Source organism: Ctenopharyngodon idella, chromosome 12, assembly GCF_019924925.1.
Source record: "Ctenopharyngodon idella isolate HZGC_01 chromosome 12, HZGC01, whole genome shotgun sequence".
Taxonomy (NCBI): Eukaryota; Metazoa; Chordata; class Actinopteri; order Cypriniformes; family Xenocyprididae; genus Ctenopharyngodon; species Ctenopharyngodon idella.
The window spans coordinates 18318956-18339911 of NC_067231.1; the positions used below are offsets into that span (position 1 = coordinate 18318956).

A 20956-nucleotide genomic window follows, 5' to 3' on the forward strand; every position below is an offset into this window, starting at 1 on the left:
AGTTTGCAATTTCAAGCAGCATCATGGGCTGTTTTTGTACAGTTTAAATAAACTGGAAGCATATGATATCAGAAGTCTTGCACATTCAAGTTACAAATGTTTGCACACTATGTCAAAAATTAGGTGGATAGTCACACTACGTGGGGTAAGTTGTCACAATGAGGACCTGCCATAGGTTTTCCACCAAAATGTAAACAATAAAACAATTAAGAAACAGCGAAAACGTATAATGTATAACATACACAACATCGGAAAAACATATCTTCCTTACTTACAGTTCTTTATTTCTTTTCTTTTCCCCTCTTTACATTCTCCTCACTCAGGCTTTCTTTTCAAACATGATCTGCACTGTGGACAAACTCACAACCCCCTGTAACAAAGGATATGCCAGCCTGCATCTCTGGCTCTCTGGAGAGGGCCTATTTAAGACAGATTTGCACCCCAGGTCAAAGAACCTCCAACTGGGCATGTTAGCCAGCAACAGTAGGCCTCCTCATCCTGGTGTTTAACCCTTACCCACCATGGCACTAATACAGAAGGGGTGAAGTGTGGTGACCACCCTAACTGTTCTCTAACATTAGGACAAAGAGACATACATGTTTGTGATTTGGGGTCTAATAGCTTGGAGCAGTGATACTCAGGAGCATTAATTAGTCTCATATGTAGGTGGAGAGAATCATAGCAGACAAAAAATAAGCAGTTTTTACACAAGTACAGACACAGAGTCCAACTGACAAGTTCAGCAAAAGTTATTTAAGGCCTCTTTCCATATCTTCTTTTGTCCTTATAGCCATTTATTTTATGGAATAAAACATACTGAATCCTCACCTTGGTGATCCGCCTCAACAGGGAAGGAGAGTGGCTCGCCTGAAGGACTCACCCAGGATTTTTACATTAACATCAAGTCTCCAGCTGACATTCTTCATGAGCCAAGCAAAAGCCCCCCACTGCTTTTACACCTGAAGCCCCCTCTCTCCAACCCTCATGTTTTTTTCTCTCTCAAAGAATGAAAAAAAAGAATAATACTTGATTCCCTCTCTTCTCTTTCACCAGAAGGTATGCATCTGATTTTGCCAGAGAAAACTGAGCCTTCTTAAGCAATACTTCATGTTCCGTAACGTTGTTTTACACGCAAAAGTTAAACATTCACACAAGTTCTGATAAAAAATAAAAAAACCCTCTATTTTAAAATATAAGAATTTGGATTGGATAAACACTCTCTGAACTGAATATTTCATTTTTGATAAAACGTTAATAAAGAAACAATCCCTGTTAATTTAACAAAATAGAATATGGTTAAGAACAGAATTAATATTAATGTAGTAATAATAATAATAATAATAATAATAATTTAATTATTAATTACAATTAAACCAAAATTTGAAGTTTTAATATTTTCAAAATCACACCATGTTGCAACAATAGACTAGTTATTAAGGGACAATGTTTATTACATTACATGAATGACAACTGACTTTATTTCAAGACTACTTACCAAAAAAACTAATTTGTGGACATTATATTTATCTTTCAGTCTCCGCTGAGAAACAAATAGGATATAAGCACATACCAACAAGACAAACATGCAAAACAATATTAAAGTAAAATTAGATGTGTTCTGCTTGAAGCGGTGCTGCGCACATCAATCGGTGTAGGTGAGAGTGCGGGGACGGCTGGAACAAGGGGCCCAATTGTTCATGCCACCAGTTTCGGCAGTCACACCCTTAAAATAGATGACATATTTTTAGGGATATTAGGACATACCAAGATGGTGCGATTGACCAATCATTTTAAAGTATTCCAGAGAGCATATAATAAAAAGAAATAATGAATTATTTATTTAAGCATTTCCTGGGTATCAACCAGTGGCATCAACCCCATAACATTGGCAATTGTAGTGCTCTACAGTTTGAACTAAAACAACTGTAAAGTTGTTTCAGGCAAAGAGTTGAGTTGAGGACCTAATTTCAGTGTTTTATTAACACAAAGGATAAACCAAGAAAAGCCATAAAAAAACGCAATGGCTTCGGATACACACAATAACCAATAAATACAGTCTAAAACAAAGGGCTATAAATACACAGGAGTACAAGCAACTAAACCAGACACATGGGGGAAATCAATGGAAACCTATAGAAACTAAGGAAAACAGGTACTAAACCTCAGAAACTGAAAACAGAAGCAAAGAAACAAAATGAGTATCAAAATAGGAGTCTATGAAAGGAATACACACAATTAGCGATGACAAGACTATAAATCTGCTCCAACTGAGGTATAGATATTCAGGTCTATTCATCTCAATGAGGGTATGACAGGAGAGCATCATGTAGAAGGATATTCAGATATATTCATACAGAGATGACTACCAGTTCAAATTGCATATACAACACACAAAGATAGCATCCTGATCCTGAACATCTGTATGTAGTTTCAGTGTTAAAAGATTTCATAGATCTTGCCTTTAGCTACAGACCTGTCTCTTGTAACCAGCAACAGATCACTCCAATCAGAGTGATGCTAGAGGAGGCCCTGCACCATCCAGACAGCTTTTGGGTTTAAATATCAGAAAATGCTCATCTTCAAAAGATGACATCCAAATATTTTTTGATTCCCATTCCTGTTCTGGCTTTCATTTCCTGCCCCTAGGAGAAGGGCGTGTATGAGTGTGTGTGTAGACCTGGAAGCCCGAGCAGAGAGTCACATGGCTCTGGTTTAGGTGGAAAATCAAACACAGTTGTGGGCAGGCACCGATTTAACCAAAATAGGTACTTTAATCATTTTTATGGATGGTGGGAGTTTACAACCTTTATATGTATTTATGTACTCTCAGACTAGGAGAGAGGCATAAATCATGCGGTCACTGCAGGAGAGCAGAGGAGATCGGAAGAAAGGACAGAAGAGGAGATGGAAGGACAGAAAATGAAAGAGAGCGCCAAGAGAAGAAGAGAGGAGAGGTAAAAAGACAGAAAACAAGCCAAATTTTGACAAAGTCATTCAAACATCACTTAAAATCATTATATATCTGACGGAAGCTTAATAAAATGAATTTTTACTTTTTATAATTACACTAAAGGATTCAACATTTACTCTTAATGTGGGTGGGAAAGGGTGCCAAAAGCCAGGTGATTCACCTTCATTAGTTTAAATGAACAGACCCATTAGTCTCCTTTATTACAGACTAATTAGGCTATTAGATAAGGGCCAGGTGTTGGCATGCAAAAAGAGCACTTTTGTCACCTTAGAGTGAACTTTGTTGTGATGGAACTCAAAAAGCTTTCTCCATCCCTCCCACACAGAGTATTTTACAAGTCAACTCCGACCGCTGCAGGAATAATAACAGGGTTGGTTTTGGAGGTTGAAAATAAACAGGACGGGTCCTTGAGCTGTAAACCTGAGTTGGGAGTGTTGTTTTTGTTTCCATGGCTTTCGAAGCTCCACTGAGAGCTCATGGAGAATTGATTGTGTCTGAGTCACTCCCTCCGCCTGGTTACGAGACCTTTTTGTTTGTTTTTCGCCCATTTGCTTGTCGGCCCAAAGAGGTACGCCTGACCCCTTTGTCTCCCCTCAGAACAAACTCACATACATATTTTGGTAATTAATAAAAGACACTGATTCACACAATGCCATATATTTACTGGATGTGGTGATAAAATAGGTATCATAGCTGCAAGCTGGGGATGCGTGTATAAATGTGTGTTCTGGGGATATGAGGTGGGAAGTTATGGCGCCTGCATGCTAGAGAAAGCACTGGGGGAGAGTGTGACGGATAGCAATGAGCAAGATATGTTTTGAGGGTGTGGAAAGAGCTAGGTCATTTTGAAATCAAGAGGGAGTATAACAAATTGGATTTCTGAAAGGAGGTTTATAATACCTGGAGAAAGCTATCTGTCAGCATTCCCACTAAAATCAATGGCTGTCGCTTGAATGGCACAGGATGCCACAGAAGTTTGGATGAAGCAATACAAAGCATTCCTGTAGCTCAAACAGTTGAGCATGGCACTAACAATGAGTTTGATTCCCAGGCAGGAAATGTTTGCAATATAAGTCACTTTGCATAAAATGTATAAATTACCAAAACAGCCGCTTTTTGACTGTCAGGCCAAACCTTTCTCTTTGCTTAACCATTCCATTCCGAGCCAATCCCAATTTACATCGCAAACAAGTGACCAATCCTGAGTTGCGACGTCACTACAAGCATTCTACCAGCACGGTTCAGCATGGTTAGCCAACCATACTGAGAACTCCGGGTCGAAAACAGTTTGTAATTGTGCCTTACCAGGCTCAAGTAGAAATTTAACTAGAACTGTTCCGCCTGACGGTGGAAAAGCAGCTTAAGTGAACTAGTTTACGGAATTAACAGTTTTTGCTAGTAAAGAAACAGTTCACAAGGCCTTAAAGGGTTAGTTCACCCAAAAATGAAATTTCTGTCATTAAGTACTCACCCTCTTGTCGTTCCACACTCGTAAGACCTTCATTCATCTTCGGAACACAAGTTAAGATATTTTTGATGAAATCCGAGGGTATCTGATCCACAGCAACGTCATTGCACCTTTCACGTCCAGAAAGGTAGTTGAAAACATGGTTAAAATAGTCAATGTGACTACGGCTCATTATTGGCCGAAGCTGAACACGTGAGCAGCACGACGCATGCATGTGATACTGACACAGGATCCAGCCAATAATGAGCCGGCATTCGGACGTAAACAAGGAAGCCTTCACTGAGTTCACTACATATGACAACAGTTCGAATTGTTGAATAAATTCATTATTTTTGTTTTGTTTTTGCGCACAAAAAGTGTTCTCGTCGCTTCATAACATTAAGGTTGAACCACTGTAGTCACGTTGACTATTTTAACCATTTTTTCAGCTACCTTTCTGGACGTCAAAAGGTGATGTTGCTGCCTATGTGTGGATCAGATACCCTCAGATTTCATCAAAATTATCTTAATTTATGTTTTGAAGATGAACGAAGGTCTTATGGGTGTGGAACGACAAGAGGGTGAGTACTTAATGACAGAAATTTCATTTTTGGGTGAACTAACCCTTTAAAAGATAAATAAATATTTATAAATGAATAAAAAATAAAAATGAATCAATCAATCAATGAATCAATCCATCAATCAATCAATCAATCAGAGCAAGAAAAGAAGTGAACTTTTCTTTATTACAGAATATTTTCACCTCATGTATGAACTGAAGAGACATTTTGGGCTTTTTGGACTAGTGCCCCCATGCAGGGTCAATGTCATAAAGTATAAGTGTTAACTTATTTATTACGAAACTCATATATCAGAGTTAGGCATGAAGTTTAGATTTGTCTAAATGAAACTTCTCTACACAAGATGTCAAAACCAAAACTTGTGATTTATTTAGTTTGCAATACTTTGGTGGGTACTTTTTCTTTCTGCAGTAGTTCTTTAAAGTATTTAAAATGCTTCCAGAAGTGATGTAACTATATTAATGTAACAGAAAGTGTGGATAAATTGAGTTTAACTGGCTTTTGAAATGATAGGCTACTCACAAAAATCATGAGCCCCTGTGTTATCCCCTTCTACACCCCATGCACCCACCAAGGTCATTCTGTGGAAATAGAAAGCAGCAGCTGAGCTTATGGAGCCAATACAGATGCCAATTTAAAAGATGGACTAACAAGATGAGTTATGTGTACAAGAATGAAAAAGGAGCAGAGCGAGAGGTTGAATACATTGTTTCATCTGTTATATAAAGCAATCTGTGATGTTCTGATTCTGGCAGAGGAGAAATCAGCAAATATAAAAATATAGATGATTATAGTATTCAGCAGCCTCCAGGATCCACTGTTCTGAATCAGCCCCTTTGGCTAAACCCGAACCTATTCAGCGCCGGGCTGGAGGCAGCGTGATGGCTGCCGGCCAAACGTGCTAACTGTGCAGCAAGAGATTGCAGAGCCTCCACTGTGCCAAACTGTGTTGAAATTAACCCAGTAATCAGAAACATTATGTTCTTGTGGGGAGAGCCCAGGCAATTGGCAGATGGCTAAGAGCATTAGAGAGATACCTGCCAAACGTTAGCCTGCTCTCTCCTCCTGGTGTGAAAGCCATTGTGATAACGAGAGAGGGGCACCCCTGTGCATCTGCAGCATATGGCGGGGGAAATATTGACTGATATTATAATTATGAACAGCATAATCTAATAATTAATCATGCACATGCTCACATATTCAATACTCAAGCAGACACATACCGGAGGAAAGCCATTTGTACATTATGCATGCAGGAAGAATATGACAGATGCCACAAGACCTGTAGCTGTCTATACTGACATGATGCTTTAATCTGCAATATGATCACTTTCGATCTGAAGATGCTGCAATGGATATGATATGAGACAAGAAAATGTAAAGTCATCTAGAATTGGTGTTCCTAAGTATCTTTTCTGTACTTTTAAAGACAAAATCTTGACGAACGATTTCATTTAAGCAACAGGTTATAACAATGATTCATGATTCTAATTGAGTTAGTTACTTTTTATGGAAACTAATGCGTTATGATATTTTTGCATTACTTTTTCTCACCTGGGCTGGGCTTGCTTGCTTGTTTTTTAATGACAAAAAAGTTTTGGACATTTTGAACATTAAGAAATAAAGTTTTCAATACATAATGTGACCATTAGCAAAATGTTTGAACATATTTTTGTTTTCTGTGCTTATGGCCATAGCATAGTGATAAAAGTGGATCTGACTGGATTATGAATACTAATTTTTGAGAACCACTACATCAAAACCATTAAAATTTAGGATTGTAGGTCAACATTTAGCACCTAAACAAGGCGAGTTTGATAAGTCATGATAAGTGAGGGTGTGCTCCATTAATTACTTACCGTTTATCTCTGAATTTGAAGAACGTTGCCGTATGAACATAAACAGCCTGCGAACACACAGAAACACACATTGATGTGATCCATTTAAGTCTTTTAGAGATCAATAGCTTGCAAAAGTCAAGTGAGATAATACGCTTTAGTTTTCTCAATTTCTCAGAGAGAGAGAGAGAGCCTCAAGCCCTCTGATGTAGGCTATTCCAGCTGAGGGAAGTGAACCTCAGTCTAACTAAACGCCTGCCTGTGTTCAATCATTTAAGATATATTCGTTGGCCTTAGTGGTAATTGTAAAATAACAACATAATTGCATTTGGGCCACATTATACACACTTCTTCAAACCACTCTTTTCTACAAATACATTTAAGCTACGTGAGGAAGCAAGCGTTAGAAAAATATAATCAATTGTACTACATCTCCCCCTGCTGGTGATATCAGTTACACACACATAAATGCACGTAATCTTATGCCGCTGAAACCAGCAGGTAAACTGAGTAACATTGAAAATAAGATATATAGCCTATTGGGTCATAAATACTTTCCCATACGTGTGAAATACAAATACCATCACACCTTATGACTAATGTAAAAGTTAAATATGAGAATTTGAAGTTTGAAATGCGAGAGCTAAATTTGTCCATTTTGCTAATAAGAGTAAATCAATGTAGTCTGATAGACTGGAGGGAGCGTGAGCATTATCTACATGAGTTGGGTTTCAACAGTTGTAGCTACCTTCACCGGTTAGAGATCTTGTAGAGATCACGGCCTATGGCATATGGCAAGCTGTTTTGACTTTTATTCATTTTTAGGATATGAATTCTTGATATCAGCAATTCAATTCTTGATATCAGGAATTACATTTCCACTAGTAACAATGTTAATTCTTGATATCAACAATTAAATTCTTGATATCTGTAATTGTATTTTCACTAGTAAAATGTCACCATAGGCTGCCATTCAAATTCAATTGTTGATATCAAGAATTGATTTCTTACTAGTTGAAATTCCAATTTCACATATCAGAAATACAATTCTTACTAGTAAAAATCATAATTTTTGATATCATTAATTACTTTGTTACTAGTGCAAATATCTATTCTTGATATGAACAATTGAACTAGTAACAAAGTTAATTTTTGATATCAATAATTTGTCACTAGTGACATTGTTAGTTTCTGATATCATGAATGTGATTGTTAGTAAGAAAGCCATTTTAGATACCTTTAATTATATTGATATCAGAAATACATTTTCAGATATCATAAATGAACATTTTTACTAGTAGCAATTCAATTGTTGATATCAAGAACTGACGTTTCAACTATAGTGCCAAATTAATTCTTGATATCAAAAATTCACAATGTAATTATTTATATCAAAAATTATGATTTTTACTAGTAAGAATTGTATTTCTGATATGTGAAATTGGAATTTCAACTAGTTAGAAATCAATTTTTGATATCAACAAATGAATTTGAATGGCAGCCTATAGTGACATTTCGCTAGTGAAAATACAATACAGATATTAAGAATTCTAGTTTTTAATAGTGGAAATGAAATTGCTGATATCAAGAATTCGTATCCTGATATCAACAATTCAATTCTTGATATCAGATACTTCTTGATACTAGTAGCAATGGCAGTTTTTGATATCAGGAATTACATTTCCATTGTTAATTCTTGATATCAACAATTCAATTTTCACTAGTTAAAATGCTAATTTTTGATATCAAGAAATACATTTCCAATAGTAAAAATAGTAGAATAGTAGAATTCTTGATATCTGTAGGCTAATTGTATTTTCACTAGTGAAATGTCACCATAGGCTGCCATTCAAATTCAATTGTTGATATCAAGAATTGATTTCTTACTAGTTGAAATTCTAATTTCACATATCAGAAATACAATTCTTACTAGTAAAAATCGTAATGTCAGTTCTAGATATCAACAATTGAATTGCTACAAGTAAAACTGTTCATTTTTGATATGTGAAAATGTATTTCTGATATCAATATAAATCAATATAAATTAACATTGTTACCAGTAGCAATTCAGTTGTTGATGTCATGAATAGATATTTGCACTAGTAACAAAGTAATTAATGATATAAAAAAAATATGATTTTTACTAGTAAGAATTGTATTTCTGATATGTGAAATTGGAATTTCAACTAGTAAGAAACCAATTCTTGATATCAAAAATTTGATATTGCCAGGAATTTGAATGGCAGCCTATGGTGACATTTCACTAGTGAAAATACAATTACAGATATCAAGAATTCTAGTTTTTACTGGTGGAAATGTAATTCTTGATATCAAAAATTAGCATTTTAACTAGTGAAAATTGAATTGTTGATATCAAGAATTAACATTGTTAAAGTGGAAATGTAATTCCTGATATCAAGAATTGTTGATGTCAAGAATTCATATCCTGAGAAATGAATAAAAGTCAAAACGGCTTGCCATACACATCCTCATGTTCTGATATCAAAGACAAGTGACACTCAACTTTTTCCACATGATTTTATTAATTGGTTTGCTAAATACAGAACAGTATTACTGCTCTACTACTGAATTAGTTTAATACAGCATCTCTTCAGTTAAAAACATAAACGCATACTGTCCACTCAAGTGGACATCTGAAAATCTCTTGGGTAAAAATATAGGTAAAAAGGTTCTTGTTTTTCGTGCCATAAGAGCAATAAAAACACATAGGAAAAAAATCCTGATTTAAGTTATCATAATTCATGCACGAAAGGGTTAATCCCGGATAAATAAATTTAGAAATGAAACGAAAGGAGTGCGAAAACTTCGGAGGAAATGACGTTGAAAGGTCCTCTCCCCAAGTGTGCACGGTACGATCCATATTTTTCCTCTGACAGACAACTAGCGTTCCACTACCACGACTATCTTTACCATTTTCCATAGGTTAAAGTAACGTTAACGTAAGTTAGTGCAGATAAAAATTTACATGCACACTGACTTTTAATATAGCTCGATAGACCCCATTACTCTGAATGTAAACATGTCCTGACACTACGCATGCGCACTGATTCAAACGCACTCCTATGTTGGGACATTGTGCAGATTCAAGCCTGAAAATGGGGGACAAACAACAATAAAAGTAAAGTAAAAATCTTATTTAAGACGCTTTTCTTCTGACTGTTGAGGGTTTACCCGAGGCGAACCCGTAACTATGTAAGAAATGCGGTATAAAGTGGATTCTGACTGAACTGTGCAGCGAAAACGACATAACATCGTTTGCTAATAGCGGCTAGCTAGCAATGAGGATCAAAATGGAGGCGCGCTATTTATTATTAGCTCAAGTTAAAATGGTTCATACCTCTTGAACAGTATGCATCATAGCGTTTAGTAAGAAGATTCATATGTATCTTTAGTAATGGTATAATAAATGTGTGCATGTCTTCACCCAAGTCCAACCGGTAGTGAGCTGCAGTGATCTGTTGTTTATGACTAAGCAAATGATTTTTAGCCTATAGGCAACTTATATCATAAGCGATATTATGTGAACGGTTTTAGTGTTTTATTTAGTCTTTGCTCACCCGCTTATTTAATTGTAACTTTATAAAGAAGCATAGGTTGCATATAGACAGAAACTATATACTTCTTTGCAGTCTTCACATTTCTTCTGCATTCAAGGCGATTTTTAAATAATAATTTACAATTTACATATTCGTTACTTTGCTATAAAATTGATTCTAATTGGATTCTAATTCTAATTTTTCCAGGTATAGGTCTGCAGACATATCAACTCTATAGTAGCCATGGTTCATAGGGTAGAGGTTTCTCTTCGCCATGAATATGCGACCTGAATGCTTTTCTAAAGTGGGATTGTACTCAAACAACTGTGACTTCAGCCCATCCCAAACGAGACACCCAGTTAGTGTCCGAAAAGAGCTCAGTGATTCTCTTGGTGACACTCCAGACAGCAACAGACAACATCTGATCTTGGACAAGACTTTTGGTGGGAAAGCTGAACGGACTTCATTGCCTTTAAAGCCTGGCAGAGAGTTGGCTGTGGCTTCAGAGGCTGGCTCTGTGGGCACAGAAACACTGTCATCTCAAGCTAAACAAATGGGGGGTGAAGGCACCCCTGTAAAAAGTAAAACTCCTCTTGGACAGACCAACACCATTGATAACAAGCCAGAGTTTGTATCCATGAATTCACATAGTAATTCTAGAGACCCTGTGGGTGAGAAAAGTGCCAAAGGGTTAGAGACCATGGGAGCATCACATGAACACTCGGAGGGTAAAAAGACAAATTTGAGGAAGATCACGGGTCATCCTCACACACAAGCCACCTGCCTTAAACAACTGCTTTTGCTTCAGCTGGACTTAATAGAGCAACAACAGCAACAGCTGCAGTCTAAGGACAAGGAAATAGATGAACTCAAATCAGACAGAGATACGGTATGTACACTACCATTAGGGTCTGCAAGGATGCATTAAATTGGTCAAAATACATTTATTATGCTACAACAGTTTTCTATTTCAAATTCTGTTCTTTTGAACTGTCTATTCATCAAAGAATCCTGGAAAAACATGTATCACGGTTAACCACAAAAATATTAAGTGTAACAACTGATTTCAACATTAATAATATTGTTACTTGAGCACTAAATCATGTGATAGTGTGACACTGAAGACTGAAGTAATGGCTGCTAAAAATGTTTGCATTGCCATCACAGGAATAAATTACAACTCATAATATATTAAAATACAAAACAGTTGTTTTAAATTGTAATAATATTTCACAGTATTCTGTTTTTACTGTATTTTTGATCAAATAAATGCAGCCATGGTAAGCATAAGAGACTTCTTGCAGACCTCAACCTTTTGAATTGTAGTGTAACTTTCATGGTTTGTGGGATATTGATTTTTGTTTTTTCCCTAATGTATTTGTCCTGCTTTGAAATAGTTGCTTGCCCGAATTGAGCGGATGGAGCGCCGTTTGCAGTTGTTAAGCAAGGAACCACGTGACAAGAGGCTCTTCCAGCCATTAGAGAGATGGGTCCCTGACACGGATGACTTTTGGGAATCAGATTTGGGGGACAGCCCTCAAACTCAGACATCTAAGTCAAGTGGCAAAGTGCAAAAGAGGTAAGAATGGGAAATTCATCTGTTAGTAGAGCTGCACGTTTCTGGATAAATTGAGAATCACGATAATTTGTTTCAAATAGAGATCACGATTCTCACATGATCCTGAACAGACAAGAGCCAACTAAACAAAATAACATGATTTACTAAAGGTTCTGACAAAATGTTGATTGTTGCAGTCTATTTAAAATGATTAATTTGAATGATTTAAAAAAAAAAAAAAAAAAAAAAGAATAAATGATTCAATGACTCACTCATAAATACTTCACTTGTTTCTTTGCTGGATGAATCAGCGTTTTTGAACGAATGTCTTGAATAAATGATTCAATGACATACACTTTTAAATCACTTGTCGCCACTTAGTGGCATAACGATGTAATTTAAACAATCTTTATTTGAAAAGTCAAGTTACTTTCAAAAGGATTTGCGCTCTTTTCGTAGACATCAGTTTTTATATACAAGCTATAAACTTTAATCCCAGTTCGGCTGTGATATGAATACTTGTAACATAGAAATAACAATTCTGCGTGGTTAAAAAGAAGTTTGTGAAGCTGTTTCATACCTATAAATGATAACTGCTTTCTCTGGCTCAGCGGCAGCGCCGACGCTGATTTGAATGTTCCGGTGTGATTTTGTCAAAGGTTTAATATACAAATCTATTCAATTTAATAGGCGAATCGTTGTCATTCAGGAATGAGATCATTAGGTGTTTGAATGGAGATTGAGATCTTTTAACGATTAATCGTGCAGCTCTAGATGTTAGTCTCTTTCCTGTTCTTTTTTTACTTGTTATTTCTTCTTGTGGCTTCAGCTTGACTGATATAACCTGTAAGTACTCCATCTAGGAAGATGAACATGTTAGAAACAAAGATGCAGAGGTCAAGGGGTAAATCCTCAAGAATGACCCCCCAAAAATCAGATACAGGAGGGACGTCGCCATGTCAGCATGACCTGCGAAGCAAAGAGACCCCAGAGAAGACAAACGTTGTGAAATCATCCGGACAGACGGACCTGCATCCAGAGGAAGAAGACAGCAGAGAAACCGAAGAGCTTCCGTACATGACAACAACTGAGATGTACCTATGCTGCTGGCAGCAACCTCCAGCCTCTCCATTACAGGAAGAGTGTCCAAAGAAAGAAGAGGATGTTGCAAGTAAGTGCCTGGTTCAAATGCAAAATGGCTGTTATAAACATTGATTTACAAATTCTAATACAAAAAATATTTCCTCAGTCCCATCATGGAGGGAAAACATCATGGAACCCCTCCAGGAGGAGGATGCTGTTGACATCCCCGAAGTAAGAGCCATCATTTATATCATATATGTAATATACATAAGTCCCAAGAATCTTAAGTATGAGTTCCAGTGTCATTTATCAATCTTGGTTTCTATAGAATCTTGATGATGGTGCTTTTCTGAAACGGCACGCAAAGTTAGAACTGGATGAGAAGAGACGAAAAAGGTGAGATTTAATTCTAAAAAAGACTTTATTGTTCATTAAAAAAAATCAAGTGAATTGAATAATGTGATATTTATTGATTTATTGTGACAAGAGTCAAATTAGCCCAAACTTTACTCACCCTCAAGCCATCCTAGGTGTATATGACTTTCTTCTTTCTGATGAACATAATCTGAGAAATATTAATAAATATCCTGACGCATCCAAGCTTTACAATGGCAGTGATAGGGATTAATGAGTATGAGTTGAAGAAAGTGCCTCCATCCACAGCTATTCATCATAAATGTGTACTCCATACGGCTCCATATTTAACAAGTTATGAAGTCAAATATCTAACTTCCGCCAGACCGCCTTCCGTATTGAAGTTCCGAAGAAAGTGTAAACTGGCGTCACGTCAGTTAAACTTTTTCCGTAAGTTGAATAGGGAAGGCGTAGGACAACTGCAAGAGTTTTACACTTTCTTCGTACGTTGAATACGGAAGGCGGTCTGGCTATTTTAATTCATAACTTGTTTAAATATGGATATTTTTTTACACAAACGCATCGCTTCACTTTAGAAGGCCTTTAGTAACCCCCCAGAGCACACGTTTATGATAGATGGATGTGGATAGATGCACTTTCTTCAGCTCATACTCGTTTATCCCGCTCACTGCCATTATAAAGCTCGGATGCGTCAGGATATTTATTAATATTTCTCCAATTGTGTTCATCAGAAAGAAGAAAGTCATATACACCTAGGATGGCTTGAGGGTGAGTAAAGCTTGGGCTAATTTTCATTTGAAAGTGAACTAATCTTTAACCCTTTTAATGCTCTTAATATTCTTGCTTTTTTTCTCCTTTTAGATGGGACATTCAGAGAATCCGTGAACAGCGTATGCTTCAAAGACTGCAGCAGCGCATGGAGAAGAAGAAAACGAATGTTCAGGAGAGCGAGCCAGAAGTGTCCTCGTTTCATCCCGATTTGGACAGTGGTATAAGCCTTAGAAAGATTCATTTGAAAAAAAAAAAAAAATTATTTTGTATTATATTAATGAACAAAACAACCATTATCGTGTTATATACTATATTTTTACTGATGTTCCCTTATATAGTGGAGGCAATCCTAGTCACACCCTTTCTGCCAGTAGTGGCGTTTGGTCGGCCTCTGCCTAATTTACCTGCACAGTAAGAGCCTTTTTTTCTTTTTGAAATATCTTCTGAGTAACATGTAACTGCTTTTAAGTACTGTTTAAGTGTCATTATAACAATTATAAGGCATTGTGAACAAGTTGATCCACTTCTGTTGTCTGCTAGGAACTTTGAGTTGCCCTGGCTTGATGAAAGAAGTCGATGTCGCATTGAAAACCAGAAGAAACAAACTCCCCACAGGACCTGTCGGAAATAAGTCGCACCTATTCTGGGCATATGTCCGAGTTGAATGCCACACAGAGGAGTGCTACTTCATGTCCAGTGGTAGAACATGGGATTAAAAGTGGCAAAGCACTATTTGATCAGTCTGTTTGGGTGAGAAGGAAATAGCAGCATTACTGCTGAGTTTTCATTTTACTGTGCCCTGATAATAAAGCAACAACTGCCCGGTTAACTGCTATTTTAGTTCCCTCACAATCAGTGTGGTGTGGCCTTGATTTAATTCTTTACTTGTAGTCCTGTTCTGTGTATTTTCACTGAGGTTAAGTGATATTGATTATTGCAGGCTCCACTGCAAATACTGTTTTAATGTGCACTAAACTGTGGTTATGGAGTATTGCTGCACATTTGCATGTAATTGTGTTCAGAATGACTTTAAGGATTTTTTGTTTTTGAAAATGTAATTGTGCATGAATGTCTTGATAAATCCTCTGCCTCAATGTACATATTTTTGTAAGCTTAGCATAGTCGTTTAGAGAAAAAATATTTGCAGGATTAGAGTGAGGATGCTAAAATGCTTAAATGAATGAAAAGTAGCAAGAATTTGTTTGTACGACATTTTAGGGTTCTCTGAAGTTGTTCAGCATCCCATGCAGGTTTAAGGACAATGCCCTTAACGTTATTTTTGGATCGATTAGTTGGTCTGTTGATGTGTTGTTGTTTTTTTTTGGATGTACACCAATGTTCTTTATGAAAGTAACATTTTTACACCACCATTTTCTTTAAACCTAATCCATGTCCAAAAGTGTTGCTTGTCTTTATGAATTTTGCATAAATTCTGTGCCTCATGGGATTCATGGGATTTCAGGGCCTTTGTAATGTATTTCCTAAAGATATTCAATTCTTGTTACAACTGATAAGTGATAATTTTCCTTTTTTTTCCTCCTTCCTTTTTTTGTGTAAATGTGTTGATTTTGTGAACACCACACACATCAAGTTTTTTTTTTCTTTCTTTTCTTTCTATTTTTTTGTGTGAACGTGTACAACTGGACCCATGTAAATAGCTTTACTGACATACATTGGCTGTAAATAAGGAAAATGTTGCTGTTATTTTTTTATTTAATGTCAGAAACGTTGTATGTCCAGCATAGATATTATATTAATAGCATTATTTACAAAGTAAGAATTTTTGTTTTTCAAAAAAAAAAAAAAAAAAAAAAAATAGATAAAACTCACTCTTGTGGTTTCATAATTGATGCACAATTTTTAATGTCTTATGTGTCCATATTTGGTTTTACTGTCTTTCTTCCCAAATCAATTGATTGGGCAGCTTAGCATTAAAAAGATGTGATCTGTTTTCATTATCAAATCACATTTATTCAAAAACCTTGATTTAAGTATTTTAACACAGTTTTGATTATGTATTATATAAACACTTTAATACAATTTAATAATTGTGTGTATTATGCAAAATTCAGTTTGGGGTAAGTTAATTGTAAAGTCATTTTGTAATTTGTTTGGTGAAATCCACAAAACCTAGATACTTATTTTTGAGAATTACCTATGCATGCAAATTTATATCTGATGACCATTGTAAAACATCACAGAACTCAAGTGTGAAAAATGTTTATTGAAACAAAAAATGCAAAATAATGATTTTTTTTTTCTTCCAAAATATACCACCTCTTTTGATTCACCTTAAGATAAATACACTGATAATATTTCTAATGTTTTTAATATTTCTTTAGATTATTTTGAGACAATACAAGCTTTGGAAAACTGCCTCCAAGATTTTTTTTAATTAAATGAAAAGTTGTGAGACATTGCCTTGCACAAACTTGAGTTCATGAAGGTTTATAGTTTATTGAACAGGCCTGGGACTAAAGATTCAATCACTTTGAGAAACAAATATATATACCACCACATTTATTATATGAAGGTATTTACCACTATAAGATCACGATTAAAATATTAATAGAAGATAATGATAGTATAATAGCACAGGTATTTCAAAGAGAATTCTCTGATGTTCCCTTATAGGAACAGATTGAAAACTGGAGTGACTCCATTTCGCACTATTTATATAAAAGATTAGGATCACCGTCTGTTTGTTATAATTAAGAGATGATGTGTGATAAACCAAATTTTATAGCAGTAAAATACTTAGTGTTAAGTTTTCCTCAAAAGATCAAGTTGGAATCCCAGGGTAAGCAGATTCTTTGTTGATTTTATCACCTTTAAAAGTATTTGTCTAAACAGAAGGCATGAGGGCAGTCTGATGCATTGCATCTTCATTTGGGTTATGTGTTTGGTAACATTTATACAGCACATGTCATAAAAAGAGGACATAAAAACAAAAGGGACGCATTAAAGCGTCAAATGTCAGAAAAAAAGACAGCATTCACATCCTCTCTCTTTGCATCAGTCTACATTTTAGTGAAGCGAGCTTTACGCAAACATTTCTGAATCAAAACCTTCATTGAAAGTCTTTCTCAGTCTCTCCTCAGGTTGTTCAGCCTCTCCTCCAAGTCAGCATCAGCATCTGCCAGTGTAGGCTGCGGTTCAGCTTTCTTCCCAGCTGCAACCGAAAGGCTCCCTCCAGTAGAAGGCAGGTCTGTTTGAATTAAATAAAGTTAAGATAAGAACGACTTTGGGTAGAACTTTAAGGCATAGTTAGTAACTGTGGTGTCTTTTTAGCTTACTTGAAAGTTCATCAGACAGAGTCAGACCCAGCTCATCCAGAACTTGAGAAACCACAGCATCACTGGATTTGAAGTAAAAAGAGTGCATGTCAGAAGAGTGCATGTCAGGAGAGTGCAAAGTCTGGTATGGAGACATCTCTATTTCGGAGCTACACTACTGATTTTATAATGTTTTATATAGAAAAGTCTCCTTTGCTCACCATGGCTTCATTTATTTGATCATTATAAAATAGCTGTTTTCTACTTGAATATATTTTAGAGATCCAGATCAAAGGTAGGAGAAAATTGTAGCTTTAATAAAGATTAATCTATATTTAATTTATAATTTATGCAGTGAAGACTGTAAAGTGTTTAATAACTTTATTTAATTTCTGTAGGCCCATATTTCCTACCTGTTAGACAGGTAGGAAGGCCACAGGTACAGTAAATATGGCATTTATTATAATGGGTTTATGTGAAGATTGTTTTAGGTTGATATAAATTAAAAGTTGTTATTTTTTTAAAAACTAATAAATGTTGAATTGATAGCTTTCATGTATACTGTAATGTTCAATGTCTATAATTAATGTTTTATAGAAACATCAGTACCATTATTAGCATCAGTGATTCTGGCCTTCATTGATGACAAGATGCCATTATACAAATATTTAAAATATACTGTCTTTAAGTTGTTTCTACATTAATTTGGAGAGTGAGTGTGAAATTATTACAATATAAAAATATTAAAAACTCCAATGTTTTTAATCACGATTAATTACAGAAAAAAAATTTAATGTGTGATTAATTAGTTAATTTTTTTTAAATCGATTGACAGCACTAATATATTTTAAATATTTATTCCTGTGATGGCAAAGCTGAAATTTCAGCAGTCTTTAGTGTCACATGATTCTTCAGAAATCATTCTAATATGATGATTTATTGGAATTCTCACCTCTCCTCTTCATCGTCTTCATCTCCCATTGCATCATCGATTGCATCATTCATCATCTCCTCCTTCATGTCCATGATTTCACTTTGGCGCTCAAACTCCATCATGATCTTCTGAATCTGTGGCAACTTCAACTGCATTGAGAGAAAAAGGAATTCACATCAAACAAATGCACATCAACGAGCTATCTGTTGACAAGACAAATAAAAACTGAGAATGCTATTGCGGATATACCTGTCTGTTCATGGTGGCCATAGCTTTGGTGACTCCTTTCATGGCCTGCGCCATGCTGTTGTTTGATTTGAGGGTTTGGATTTTAAGGCTGACAGCTTGAATATTGGCTCTCATCATGATGAATTTCTTAACGTATCGTCTTGTGCGGACCAAGTCCTTAGCCATGATTTTCACAGCATCCTGTCGGAAAAAGAATATCACTTGCACTCAAGCGAGACTTCATGGACATGTCAGTAACAGAGATATGTCAAATTAAAACTCTCCTAACCATCTGTCCTTGTTTGGCCATTTTCTTAATGTCAGCAATTATTTTCTTTTCCTGTTGCTCCAGCCTCTGGCGTTCTCTGTCAAGATCTCGCATGGCTCTATTTAGCGCTCTCTGATTCTGTCTGAGCATCTCCTCCGGAGTCTTTCTCCTTCCAAACAGGAACTCCATCTGACATGGCCAATACAAAAGAGAGAAAAAAGACCAGATTGTTAGGTGTTTGAAGGAAAATTTTAAGGAAGGGTTTCCACAATCTGATAAACTATCCGAACAACACTACAGACAGATGATTATGTCACAGAAAGGAATTCATATTCCCATGACTCTCGGGCACGTGATGCTATGACATCATTCTTTACAGGTATGCCATAAGGTGAACAAGTGGTTTCTAAAGTTACTCTCAAATTAAAATATTTTACACGCTATGAATCAAGTGGCATCACCCATACTGTAATCGCTGTCATATTGTTCGCTTCCTTCCCAATTTAAGACAAAAAAAAAAAAAAAAAAATCGAACACTCCTTAATATTCAGCTTATATATATGATACTGTTAATGACAATGAACAGCGCCATTTAGCACAATACACTCTGAAACTTACTCGAAAGGACACCGATAATCCAGACTCAAACGTTGAAAAAATAAATGATTGTCCTTTTATAAAATGACAAAGACTTTTTCTAAGTAATATTAATAATAATGAGCTGAGTTGCTAGAATTAGCTCAACAAAAGAAAGAAACCCTGGAGGCCTTTATCGCTCTCATTTTTACCTTGCCTTTTCTTTATGTGGAAAACGTCCACCAGAGATAGAAGTAGCTGATCAGGACAAATATCGCGCCGTCGTTTGTTTCTTCTATTCCTTATTTAAAGTTACAGTTCGTCGATCCACCCGATTGTTTTCCCCAGTCTAGCTTCTTCCGCATATGAATGTCAATACTTCCTTTGTAAAGGTCTACGTCACAGGAAATGCGTCATACAAGACTTCTCAACAAACCAGAGCCGTTAACGGCTCTGCAACAAACAACAGGGACATTTATGACTGACTAATGACAAATTGTTGTGCAATTTTCTTTTGCTATATGAACGTGTAATATTTTTTTATTATTATTATTATTAACGGAAAGAGTTTGAAAAATGAGGCATACATTATTAATATTTCATATTCATCAGTGTAAATTAAGCATTTATAATTATATAGTTACTATAATGGAAAGTACAAACAAAAAAGATTGAAACTGTTTCTTTGTTTAATACATTTAATATTTTGTGAAATAGCAAGGCCTTTTATTATTTTATTTATTTGTTTTATTATTTAGTTATTGTTATTATTTTGGCAGTTTTATTTACATAGATTGTATTTGTTTTATATATTATTATATGTACACCCTTGGCATTGTTATGTAATTTGTGACTCGTTTATTATTATTATTATTATTATTATTAATATATTGTTATTGTATTTATCAAATTAGATATTATACTGGTTATGTTCTTACACTGAAATATATTGTTTTATCGTATGAAATCAAAAATACCTTTCTTGAAAATATTGTACAAATCTTGAATTTCTTAGATAAATTTCATATTAATAACTTGTATTATTAATAATAATAATAACAATAAAAATTCCCCATAACCTCTTATACAGCACATACCATCTCTTTATATTTATACGGATATATGCTACAATGCAAAGTTGATATATTATGTACTGTTCTAATATGCATATGTTACTTAGGAAACAAAACAAATTCATAGACAGTAAACATCATGCATAGCTGAATTAAAGAAAATCTCCAAACAAATTCTACAGTAAAATATCCAGAAAAAAATTATAAAATAGGCACACTGAAGTTACTTTGGTTAATTACACATATATCAAATAGCCTATAATGACAAATGGTAATACAGTCTAAATTAAATAAATATCTCAATATCAACACTTGTTTTTTGGACGATGAGAACAAATGTGCATTACTTCTCAGAATGTGCCCTTCAATGACAGTAGATGGCAGTACTGTCGTCGCATTCAGTACAGCCTGTCTTTAGCGA

The 20956-nt window shown here is 35.4% G+C and overlaps 2 protein-coding genes and 1 long non-coding RNA gene across 4 annotated transcripts; 1 reads left to right on the plus strand and 2 right to left on the minus strand.

The window, feature by feature from the left end:
• Window positions 1–1368: 1368 nt before the first annotated feature.
• LOC127523315 (uncharacterized) lies at window positions 1369–2667 on the minus strand. The gene is made up of 2 exons (XR_007932845.1): window positions 2474–2667; window positions 1369–1723 (listed from the first exon to the last, which is right to left on the minus strand). It is a non-coding gene; the product is annotated as an uncharacterized LOC127523315 (long non-coding RNA).
• A 7116-nt stretch (window positions 2668–9783) lies between these two features.
• Window positions 9784–16161, plus strand: msl1b (MSL complex subunit 1b). 2 transcript variants are annotated; one of them, XM_051913871.1, is made up of 9 exons: window positions 9784–9976; window positions 10602–11283; window positions 11792–11973; window positions 12804–13123; window positions 13202–13266; window positions 13364–13431; window positions 14272–14399; window positions 14520–14592; window positions 14722–16161. In XM_051913871.1, the coding sequence occupies exons 2-9, from the start codon at window positions 10669–10671 to the stop codon at window positions 14810–14812; spliced, it is 1542 nt and encodes a 513-aa protein (XP_051769831.1). In that variant the 5' UTR covers window positions 9784–9976; window positions 10602–10668; the 3' UTR covers window positions 14813–16161. The 2 variants fall into 2 exon arrangements, with proteins under 2 accessions (XP_051769831.1, XP_051769832.1); XM_051913872.1 differs by having other exon boundaries at window positions 9797–9976; window positions 12816–13123.
• A 224-nt stretch (window positions 16162–16385) lies between these two features.
• chmp2a (charged multivesicular body protein 2A) lies at window positions 16386–19858 on the minus strand. Its single transcript, XM_051913879.1, has 6 exons — window positions 19675–19858; window positions 18908–19075; window positions 18640–18819; window positions 18409–18539; window positions 17478–17539; window positions 16386–17389 (listed from the first exon to the last, which is right to left on the minus strand). The coding sequence occupies exons 2-6, from the start codon at window positions 19073–19075 to the stop codon at window positions 17268–17270; spliced, it is 663 nt and encodes a 220-aa protein (XP_051769839.1). The 5' UTR covers window positions 19675–19858; the 3' UTR covers window positions 16386–17267.
• Between the last annotated feature and the right edge of the window lie 1098 nt (window positions 19859–20956).